General features: G+C 37.4%; 1 protein-coding gene across 2 annotated transcripts; it reads right to left on the minus strand.

The window, feature by feature from the left end:
- Window positions 1–1,054: 1,054 nt before the first annotated feature.
- Window positions 1,055–7,310, minus strand: LOC111777379 (serine/threonine-protein kinase SRK2I). 2 transcript variants are annotated; one of them, XM_023656940.2, is made up of 9 exons: window positions 6,696–7,310; window positions 5,631–5,705; window positions 5,435–5,536; window positions 5,295–5,348; window positions 5,084–5,176; window positions 4,578–4,670; window positions 2,847–2,951; window positions 2,667–2,765; window positions 1,055–1,760 (listed from the first exon to the last, which is right to left on the minus strand). In XM_023656940.2, the coding sequence occupies exons 1-9, from the start codon at window positions 6,870–6,872 to the stop codon at window positions 1,467–1,469; spliced, it is 1,092 nt and encodes a 363-aa protein (XP_023512708.1). In that variant the 5' UTR covers window positions 6,873–7,310; the 3' UTR covers window positions 1,055–1,466. The 2 variants fall into 2 exon arrangements, with proteins under 2 accessions (XP_023512708.1, XP_086974577.1); XM_087118451.1 differs by lacking the exon at window positions 6,696–7,310 and adding an exon at window positions 6,107–6,640.
- Between the last annotated feature and the right edge of the window lie 4,906 nt (window positions 7,311–12,216).

The raw sequence follows: 12,216 nt of genomic DNA on the forward strand, positions 1-12,216 counted from the left end.
AACACCTATTTACATCCATCAGGGCCGGGAATAGGGTATAAGAGTATAAGATCGATTAGACTTTGATACTATCACAATTGCACTTTGTCACGACTCTGCAACACGATTGTGCAACACATACTCTCACTCTCAACTAAGTCAGCCTACTAGAGTTTGAGTTGTTATTGGCATGAGTGACGTATGCTCAAGTCTTTGGCCCCGTTCTTGAGAAAATGTTTAAAAATCGATTTAAGAAAGCAATGTTAGGCTAGCAAGCAAATAAGGAACAACTATGACTTTGATAGCGAATACCCTAGGTTACCAAACAACTAGTCGCATCCTCCTAGAGTACATTTTGAGGCATTTTAGTCTTGACAAATTTTGACGTGATTTTGGCAAACAGTCATACACCCCTAAATTGACATAACAAAAATAATAAAGACATAGCTAACATGGAAACAAGTAAAATGGATTTGGAACAGACATGTGGCAACATACAACACACCTTAGACAAGCATGGTCATGACATCTGGCACACGACTATAGGTAACAAGCCTTGCACAAGCATGATCGTGACATCGAGGATTGATTGCCACTAATAATTGCACATCACGTAGTACCATATATAAAAATTTGATCACCAACCTAAGCACTATTTTGGTTATATTTCTTTTCATATAACTTTGTTTTGGAGTTGGATACAATTTATATTTAAAATGCAGGAATAAATAGGAAATTTCACAACTCAAAAAACTCAAAAACCACAAAAAATAAAGAACTAGTTTCCTGGACAAACCTAACAAACTCTTGAAAGGAAAACAAAGTGGAGGAGCATTGAGGGTGTTGAAGGGCTCACAAGTTCAAGGAACTCACTACTGCAAGAGCAACAAATTAGACACTTCAGAGAATAGCAGTTGCTTGGGGAAAGGAGCAGTTTTTCATGAAAAGTAGCTACAGAAATATAAAGGGGCTTTATTTGATCAACCAAAACTGGAGATGAATCCACATACCCTATTCCTTCTAATGCCTCTATCTATTTTTTGTTTGTGGTGCAACTAGAAAGATAGTCCATAACTTAAGAAGCAACGCCTGAAAGGGATAAATCATAACACAGAAACTCCATAACTTTTGTACATAAATTCATGCCAAATAACAACCACAAACAAATACAAAGGCAATGTCAAAAGCAATAGCAACACCAAGTTCAACTGGCTGACCTTTTAACAGCATTCTACTTTCGTCCCAACCTGTCTTCTTCATAACTCAGCCTTTAAATCTTTTCCAACAACGCGGATTAATAGCTGCGTTTTATTGACGTGGCATAATCCAAAGGAGGAGGCAAACCTGGAGTACTTAAATATAATCTACAAACTGATGAGAACAAGCTAGCTAATGTAGTCTTCCTCTTAACAAATTCTTTCAAAGTCAGAACCAGTCCCAAGAGAAAAGTCCCATAATTCTTCATTTCTGCACTTTGATATCAATTGTCAAAGTGCATACACTATTTCACCGCTGCTTTCTATATCGAGCTCAGATTCATCATCCAGATCGTCCATGTCGTCGTCGTAATCCATTTCAAGGTCATCTGTCATGCACATAAGGCCATGTGAACCAACAGCCGGTATTGTGGCTTCAGCAATTATCTGCATTATTGTATCGAGGCTCTGCATCGGTTGATCAGGCTCTTCAAATTGATTTCCCATTGTGTTTTCATCCATCAAGTCCGATGGGAGATTCTTCAAAAACCAGGAATGGTTCTTAATCTCAGGAATAGTGATTCTCTGTCGTGTAAACACATGAAAGAGAGTAAATATGAGCCGTTGTTGGATGAGATGGAGTTTCTCGATGCTGAAACTTAAACAATATAGAACTACAGAGATACAAATTTCAAAAAACTAATTATTCTGCTTGGGTTTGAAGTTGCAATCCAAATCGACAAAAGGTTGAGTTGCTGATTCAGTCAGTGACTAATTTTATGTGAAAATGTCTATATTCTTCTGTAGAAAAATGATTCCGAGAATTAAATTACTATATTAGAATTTGCAGATGTTTAGGACTTGTCTAGACTCTATTTTGAAAAAGCTATCTGATTTCTTATTATTACAACACAAATGCAGTGAAAATATGTTTAGGTGACTGCTTCTGATTGATTTTTAGAGTAAACGAAGTTAATCTCTCAAAATCATGCTTTTGTTGATAATAACCTCAATCCAAGTAATCCAATCTCAATCCTAAAAACAGTTGGGAAAACAAAAAAGTAAAAAAAAAAAAAAAAAGAAAGAAAGAAAATAACTCGTCAAAAAATCTTAGTGCTCAGTGCAATGTAATATCAAGTTTCAAAAAAAGAAACCTTTATAATTACTCAAGTAACGGAAGTAATTTGGCAAAATGAAGTCAGAAAGGTTGTTCAAATAAGCTATGAAAACTTGGGCATGATGAGTCCAATGTTTCAGACCAAGGAAAAGCAACCAATCCAACACATCCCAGGCAGGACGGCTCAAAGAAAAAGACCTCCCACTAAAAGCATGAGATAGAAATCCCTGGCCAGGAGATTTCAAAGTGTTGTTGCAAAAATATGACCGATTTGAGATATTTTGAGGAAATAGCAGAACCGGGATATATAAATAAGAATAATAAATACTCTTCATACTATAGCACAAAAAAACAAGTTATTTTGGTAGTCGTACCGTTGCAGGATCTGCCTCAAAAATCCTTGATATCAGATGGCGACACTCAGTAGATATTTGAACACAATCGGGAATCGAATACTGGACACCTAGGATTCGCTGCGACGAACCAGTAGAAGAATCTTGAGTTCATGCATTTTCAAATCAGAGAAGAACAAATAATAGGACAATATTTCATACTTGTATGGTCTTTCGGAAATCCTTTGGTTCATCAGGATCCTCGAAAGGATAGGCTCCAACAAGCATTACGTAAAGGGTCACTCCACATGACCATACATCTGCAATCTGATGTTGCGTTACAGAATCAAAATACAATGTTTTTCAAAGTCTAACTACAATCTAGCTAAGATGTAGTGTGTTGCATGAAGTTCAGTAAGTACTTACAATACAATGTTTTTCAAAGTCTAACTACAATGTTTTTCAAAGTCCAACTACAATCTAGCTAAGATGTAGTGTGGTGCATGAAGTTCAGTAAGTACTTACAAGTTTATTTGACAATCAAGATGTAATCCACAATGAAGAACAAAACTGTCTATAGACTTCGATACAGCTACCATAATGTGTAATTTCAAGGCATGATCAGTTTGTAACACCGTTAAGTCTATTACATAATTTATATGTTCTTTCAACTAAGAATATAATATAAATTTAAGCTTGGAATAAAAATTCGTGTAACATGTTAATTTGTCGGGAAAGATTGAACCGGTATTGACAAGGATGAGAATTGAGAATTCAATGTTACTGTTTCAATAACAACAACAAAGCAGACACATGTCATGTCATGCGGAAATGTTATGTCTTCGATTAGGTTCAAAACCTCCCCCTTGGTTTATAGTTATCCTTTTCATCTTATTTTAAGTAATTGGAGCCTCTTTTGTAGAGGCTTTTGGCTTTTTGTCCAGGATCCTTTTGCCTTGGGCTATTCTCTGTATTTGCCCAGTTGTGTATCTTTCATTCTTGAACCAAAAAAGAAAACAAAAGAAAAAGAAAAACATAAAGCAGTCAGATACAGGTTTGACCTACAGTTCACAAGATATTCAGAACTGAAATGGTTTGAGTCAAGGGGATATGAGGGTTGAAGACCACCATTTCCCAATTCATAGCTAATTAAAAGGGAGAAGAAAAAAGGAAGAAAGAAGAAGGCCACCCATCAAATGACAAAAGGATGGCCAAAGTTGGTAGGAAACAAACAGCAACCAACTAGAACCTGGAAAATTAGTACAGCTTGTAGGAGAAGTACTTATAAGCATTTGCAAATATCGTAATTGAATCTATTTCTGAGATGCAAGCTTATAGGTTATTCATCTTTCATCAGTGAAGTTGACCAAAGCTTTTGACCATACAAGTTGCATCATCATCCAATTTAATATGAAGGAGCTAGGAATTGATTTTGATGATTTGAGCACCCGAAGTACAGCCGAAAAAGACTAGCAATTTTTCACTGCCACTAACCTAAACTGTGTCCAACTTAAGCAAGGGCTCTAGTTGGATAGGTTGAGAACAGCATATAGGAAGACATGTCTCAGATTTTCAGAATACAAAGCTGATTGCGCAATGAAAAAGCTGAATTTAGGTATCCATGTGGCAGGTGAAGCACGCAAACTGAAGTTGAACGAGCTAGAAGAGATGAGGCTATATGCCTATAACAATGCCAAAATATCGAAAGAAAGAATCAAAGTGGCATGATTTAAACATTTGTAAGCGAAAATTTTTCATTGATCAAAAGAGTTGGTCCCATTCATGATCCATAAAGTTTACCCACGTGGGGCCGTAGATCTTTTGGATAGAGACGGATGAGGCATATTCCAAACTGTTGTTCAGAAATCGGTAGTTAAGAATTCATCCATCCGTAAAACGCAGACATCAGACACCACATTGAAGATATCCAGAAGTAATATAGAAGAATCTTACCTTTCCATCATATTCTTGCCTTAAGAGCACTTCTGGAGCAATGTATGCAGGTGTTCCCACAGTTGACTTTGGTTGTGAATGGAGCACAGATGACTGGAGGATATAATGAATATCAGCATTCCATCGTGATGAAGCCACATAGCGATAATTTGAAAGAATTGATTCAACATGACAATCTTTACATCGAGACTAATATGAAAATAAAGTCAATGAATAAGATTAAATCAGACTACCCAACCACAGACCTTCCGCAGCCATGAAGCTTAGAATCTGATAGATAGAACTAAATATAGATTCAAATCTTATCTAGAAAATGAACATAAAACAAGTTTAAAAGAGCACATCAACCTTCAAGAGAAACATAAAAGGTTAGCTGACATCTAAACAAGAAAATATACTCAAAACTAAGTTATAAAAGGGGACAAAACAGAAAGGCATTCCATACAGCTGAACAATTATACAGGAGTAAAGATTTAAGTATCAGCTAAAGTTCATGTGATCAATACCTTTGAGTAGCCAAAGTCGCATATTTTCAAACGAGGGGCTGGGCTTCCATCCAGTAAAGTGTTCTCCAATTTCAAATCCCGGTGACACACTTGCTTCACCAATAAAAGCAAATAAAAAAAGTTAAGAAAAAAAAAATCCACTTACCTTAAAGGATAGGACTTTACAAAAGAAGATGATAAGGATTGAAGATGCATATAACAGTTGAAGTACCATTGCATGGCAGTAGCTGACTCCGGATATAAGTTGTTGAAAGAAGAAGCGAGCCTACACCAAGAACAGTAATAGATCAAATGCCTGAGAAGAGAGAAATAATAGAAAAAAAAATAAAAGGTAAATTCAAGAATCAAGACCTCATCCTCACTAAAGCGTCCTGCATTGCTTATACGCTCAAAGAGCTCTCCTCCGGATGCATATTCCATTATAATTGCAAGATGGGTAGTGGTCAAGATGACCTTCATACATCACAGCAGTATCCAGAGGTAGAAAATGTTTAAAAAATAATAATAATAATAATTTTAAAAAAAAAAAGCTTAAAGTTAAGACTACCTCTTTGAACCTGACTATGTTAGGGTGCCTCAGTGACCTGTGATTGATGATTTCTCGCTGAACATTTTCATCTATCTACAAGACATAGCTTCATAAGAATTAAGAAGAGAAACATAATCCACATAGCCTTTGAATGAGAACTACCCCACTAACTATAATTGTTATTACCATTATTATTATTTTAACAAGAAACAACACTTTTAATTGGAAAAAAAAGGTGACGAATTCAAATTAATATCATAAAGAGAAAAGCCAATAAAGCATTGGAATGAGAACACCATCTAATTAAGAGCCAAAAAAGCAAAATCCCAAGTGAAATTGTCATTGAAGATTTTCTCCGGTGGATTTATCTTATCAAAAGATCCTTGGTGGGTTCTGTTCTTTTGTAACTGAATAGTTCAATTATTAACATATAAGAACATGCCAATCCTCAAACAAACCATTACTCAACTACCCGAAATAGAGCAAGTTCATGCCTGAAATACGGGAGCTCGGATAGCTAAAGAAAGGTCGAAAGAGCTAGGAGCATTAAATAACATGCTTGTTCATATAAATTTTCAGAATTTAAAATAGAAAAAAAGAACTGGACAAAAACATAGCTCATCTTCCTCGACCGCAGTTTACGAGAAAAGGAACAACTATATAATCATCGGCGATGAATTTCATCCTTATACGCATCAGTTACTACAGCTAGTTCTCAAGTTGGAAAAGAAATTTCCAAAAATACATAAAGAGTTAAAAGAAGGAAAAAGAAAGCTGAGTAATGGGAAGGCAAATCCCAAAATCCAAATTGAGATATTTCAAATTCCCAAATAACAGATAAAAAAAGAAAAGCACCAATCACAAGATATTTGTGTTGAGTTTAAAAGAAAAAAGAGTCGTGAAAGCACCCAATGATTAAAAGTAGAACAGAACAAACAACCGTAAGTCGATGTAGCAATGGAAGCTAAAAACACCCAAGGGGAACAACCATCACCAAAAAAGAGAAAGAAAGTGAAAGATTAAGCTCGAGAAGCTCACATAAAGCAGAAAAAAATAAGAGTAAATTAGCAATACAGCATTGACCTTATCGCCTCGCTCGATATACTTGACAGCGACGAGCTCTTTGGTATGCTTATCCCTCATCAGCCTGGCGACCCCAAAGTTCCCGGAGCCGATATCCCGAACAAAATCGTAGCGGTCACTGTCGTGCATAATCGGCATATCCATGGCCGGCCCCACAGTAATCGTCGACCGATCCATCCTTGAGAGTCTCCGATGGAGTCCGATCACATAAAGAGAAATGGAAGGATTCTGCCGAAATAGAAGAAAGGGTTGAGTGGATCGGATTGTGGGATCGCCGCAGCTGGTACCGGAGGTCCACCGGTGGGATGAATTCTCCGATGAAGTATGAAGGGGTTGTGAGTGAAGTTTGGAGATTGAGGGATCGGAGAGAAAGGGAGTTGACCGGCGAGGGATTAATATCTGTGGAACAGTGAAGGGAGAAATGGGTTCTTTTTTTTTTTTTTTTGTGCAGAGGGGATATTGTAGGCCGTACGTAAGAAAGGGGGATGAAGACGAAGGTGAGTGGTTTAATGGGGAATGGAGAATGTTACGACGGCGTTTTGGAGCAGTGGGATTCGAGTCGTTGTAGGTAGTGAAGTTGCTTCATGCTTCTCCGTCGGTGTTTGTCCAATGAAATTGACCTTTCCTTACCTTTTGGCCTTAAATTCCTAAAATATCCCTAAATTGGATAATTCTGGTCCAGTCACGTGAATCCAAAGTGCAAAACAGTTGAAAGCTGTAATCCTGTGCGGTTGCGCCCACGTTGTAATTTCCTTCACTTTTTCCTTTTTCTTTTTTTATTTTTTTATTTTTTCCTTTTTCAAGCAGCCCTCCACATTTCCAAAGCAATGGATAATCTTGCCTTTATAAAAAAATATATATAAAAATTTTAATTTCTTATTTTGAATTGAATGGATAAATCTATCCCTTTATTTTAAAAGCATTAATGATAAACTTTCGCAAATGTATTCGCTAATTAGATTAAGAAATGACCAGGATTATAATTAATATAAAATAAATATTACAAGTTTTAAATAAATATGAATATAGAATTAATATAAAATGAGGCGATGAGAGGGAGAGAATGGTAAATTCCCATCAATACACTTTCCTCCACCCACTCAACGCGAAGAAATCTTCGCAGCAAAGAAACGGCTCCCGCTTTTTCCCATTTTGCCCAAAATGCCAAATTACAGAATTCGCCTATTGGATTAGTGGACGGTTGCAGCCACGTGTTTACACAATTTTTCATTAGGTCAAACTCAGAGCTTCTCCTTGGTTAAGTTTCCGGTGTTCTAGCTTTTATTTATTTTAAACTTAAATTATACAGAACAAAATATCTCTAAATTTATAAAAATTTTATTTTAATGTATTTTAAAACAAGTTAGGTTGACTATTTTCTCCAAGATTTTGTATTTATTTATTTTGGAAACATATAATAATAATATTAATATTAAATCAGCTACAAAAATCATTCTCACTCACCCAAAGTGTCATAACATAATCAATAGAGGCATGAGTTGCTACCAAACTAACCCATAATAAATCGTTTCATCTTCTTGCCCTTAGAGAGAAATGAGATATCTGGGTGAATTACTCATAATCCTCTACGGATTTCTCTCCATGTTTTTGGTTTAGAAATACAACTTGTGTGCAATACTTGATACCGGATAACTGTAGGACCAAGACACTCGTCCCTCATTGATGTCTAGCCTTCACTCAACTAAGCCTTAAAGTGCTCCTTTCAACATATAAGTACGCAATGAACCTTATGCAGCTCAGGACAGTTCATATACTTAACCATGATTCTATAAACATGGGATTCACATTTGGATTATCAAATTGGGGTGGAATGTTTAGATTATATTGTTATGTCTCTATTTACTTCAAGTTTCCATAGGACAAACTTCTAACTATTTAACACTTAGACCTTGTAACAAGGTTCTACTAAATTGTTAGTCTTTCAGAGTTCGTTAACAAGCTAAGATGTTGTTAAACTCAGGGATAATTTAGATGGTCACACTCTAATGTATATCGCCTTAATTCCAACTCTAATATGCTAACATACATCATGGAGTCTATCCTCTGCATAGATAAACTACTAGGATAGTCGACTTAGCCCTAATAGTCTTACAATGAGATGGTGACACATGAGGGAACGACCCTTGCGTCTGCTAATTCTATGTAGTCTCTTGCGCTACTCTAGCAAAATCACGGCTAAGAAGTAGTTGGAGACCCCAATCACACCAACACAATGTATGTAAAGCTTTGTTAACTGAACTTATGTATTTGAAGGGAATGAATTCTTCATTTATAAGGAAGAGAATGAATTCTTCATCTTTATAGCTGAAAATAAGAATCAATCCCATCTTTCTTCTGCCGGTGCGGCCACGACCTTTGTTTTTCTTGTTCTAGCTATCGCTTCCCTCTGTGCCTAAAAAAGAAGAATCAGTTGCATCTTTCTTTTTCGTCTATGTGAGCCACTCTTCGTATGTGAGTAAGAAATGTTTCTCCTCCTCTCTGTTTCCGTAACCACGAAGTCTCTCCTCATCAAGGTTAAGACGACCAATGACCTTCTCAACCAACATGTTCTTGAGGTAGTCGAACTACTTAATGGAAGTAACATTCTGCATGAATTTTGTGGGACAACTTGAAGGAACTTCTTGACGGCAGAGATCTTCTCCACCTTGTCACCTAACGAACATATACCGATGACGCTCATCATCAACTTCATGGAAAATTCGTCTATTGATTCACCGTCCTTTGTGCGAATGCCTCAAACTCACTCTTCAACGTCTGCACCTTTGTTTCCTTGACCTGTTCAACACTCATATCCATTGTTTGCATCATTTCCTATGTTACTTTTGTTTGCATCATTGTTTGCATTATTTGGTAGATGACAACAAAATTTATCCTGTCCTTACATTCCCTAACGTTGTCACCATTCTCGATGGTGTCCCACACACCTTGTGCCTGTAGATTAACACACAACTTTATCGACCATGTGTGTAGTTACTTTTCGTGAGTAATGGGTACTAGAGCGTTACACTTCCCTTATTTTTCTTTTTATCGTTTTCACATCTCTTCGAGCGACTTTTTGTGGTGACGACATTTGTTTCGGCATCCTAGCTTTGATATCATATGTTAGTTTTAACCTTGAAGTACAACCAAACGAATAATTGAAGCAGTAAGAACAACTTGAGGGGAGAATTTCTTTGTAAGGAATCTTAAATATTATGCTTTTCAAATTTTTTTTTTTTTTTTTTTTTTTTTTTTTTTTTTTTTTTGTTATGAATAAAGGGTATATGTGAGAGTATTTATAGGGAGAAAACACTACCAAATTTCATAAACTTTCTTATCAATTTAATACATAGTAACTATTCTCCTGAAGATTATGTTGTTTTTGACGGAAGGAAATCATTGATGAGGAAAAAAAATCAAAGAAAAATCTTGGAAGAAGAAAATAACAGAAAAACAAAGAGAGAGACAACATTTCAAATTCTGCCTAAAGACCCGATGATTTTATTCTCATTCAATTGTCATATTTAAATAACCATTGTATCCTAAAAATGGAAAGAAGTGGTGACTCAATTAAAGCTCTCCCACTCGACGTATATTCCACTCACTCTAATTAAGTGACTTTAACAAAAAAAATAGAAATTCTTAACCTAAAAATAGGGATTTATCTAACAATCTCCTCCTAAATCCCTGTGGTATATATCTACCTTATTGTTTGAACTTCGATCTTCAAGCCTAGTTCTTCAAATTTCACCAATGCCAGAGATTGGTGAAAATGTCTCCAAGTTGTTCCTCTGTTCGGATGAAATCAATCTTGATGTGCCCCCGGTCTGCACATTACTAGATGTAGTGGAATCTAATTTCTGTGTGCTTGCTCCGGGCAGCAAAACTGGATTTTTGATCAGAGAGATTGTAGCTTTGTTGTCCACGTATAGTATTGGTGGATCGTCTTCTCTTCCGATGAGTTTTCCACCAATCGCGCAAGCCAGACCCCCTGTGTTGCTGCCATCGAAACGACAATGTATTCTGCTTCGCAAGAAGACAAAACAACTACCCTTTATTTAGTTGATTGCCAGCAGATTGCGCCGCCTGAGAGGAAGTAAATTATCCCGCTGGTGCTCTTACGATCATCAACGTCACCGACCATGTCACTATCACTGTAGCCGACCAGCTCAAGCTTCTTCTTTCCTCTCCCTGTGCAGTATCTCACACCCTAGCCTCTGATTCCGGCTACATAACGCAGGATGCGCTTGACAGCCACTAGATGCTCCTCCTTAGATGCTTCCATAAACCTACTCACGTATCCAACAGAATAAGCAAGGTCAGAGCGTGTGTTTACTAGATAGCGTAGGGTCCCAACAATGCTGCGGTAATTGGTGGAGTCGACTGCTGTCGTAGTGCCGGCCTTCCTTAGCTGGAGTCGGGCCTCCATTGGTGTCCTTGTAGGGTTACTGTCCGCTAGTCCAGCTGTGTCCAATAGCTTCTTTGCGTACGCACCTTGACAGATGGTGATGCCGGTAGTACTCTGTTGCACTTCGATGCCGAGGTAGTAGCTGAGCACGTCGAGATCATTCATCTTAAGGTTCTTTGACATCTCCTTCTTGAATCTCCCAAGAACTTCCATGTCACCTCTAGTGATTATGAGGTCATCGACGTACATTCCCACGATCAGCCACTGCTTGTCGTGGTCGTGCGTGTACATGTCATGCTTAGAGGCACAGCGCTTGAACTTCAGCGACAGAAGGGTACTGTCGAGCTTCCCATTCCAGTGCTTGCCGAAGCCCGTAGAGTGCCTTGTGCAGGTGCAGTATCTTGTCGAGGTTGTTGTTGTCTAGGAAGTCAGGTGGTTGTCGAACGTAGACGGTCTCCTTCAGCTCTCCGTTGAGGAAAGCAGACTTCACGTTCATGTGGTGGACCTCCTAGAAATGATGTGCCACGATCGCCAGCAATAGGCGAATAGATTCCAACCTTGCCACCGGAGCGAATACCTCTTCGAAGTCCACTCCTTGCTTCTAGACGTAACCCTTGTTAAAATAAGACTCACGAATCTGTGAAGTAATCTCACATACACTAACGATAGAATGCTCCGATACCGCTTTGTGAAAATACTACTCGCATATTTGTGAAGAGATGTTGAGAGAGGAGAGACAAGGAGACAAAGAATACTGAAAAACCTTTTCTATTGCTCTGTAATTCTTTGCTCCCTTTTGCTCCGACTTTCCAGGAAATAAATTAGGTATTTATACTTTTCTATTACTAACAATAAGGTGAGAGAAACTCTCATGACAACTGCCATCATTTCCTAAAAGAACTCTCGCCCTTTTCTTTCAATGGACTTTTCCAAATTAGTTTTCACAGTGTAACAAATTAACTAAAGTTGACATTAAGTTTATTTAAAACAAAAACTAACCTTCAGCATTTAAGTTTATTCTAACAAAACTCACCCATAAACTTATATGCTATATTCAACGATTCCACTTGCGCTGTTTTCGTTTTCTCGAGCTCAATCGTGGTTTCTTCAATT

This window comes from Cucurbita pepo, chromosome 16, assembly GCF_057944985.1.
Source record: "Cucurbita pepo subsp. pepo isolate OVF chromosome 16, ASM5794498v1, whole genome shotgun sequence".
Classification (NCBI taxonomy): domain Eukaryota; kingdom Viridiplantae; phylum Streptophyta; class Magnoliopsida; order Cucurbitales; family Cucurbitaceae; genus Cucurbita; species Cucurbita pepo.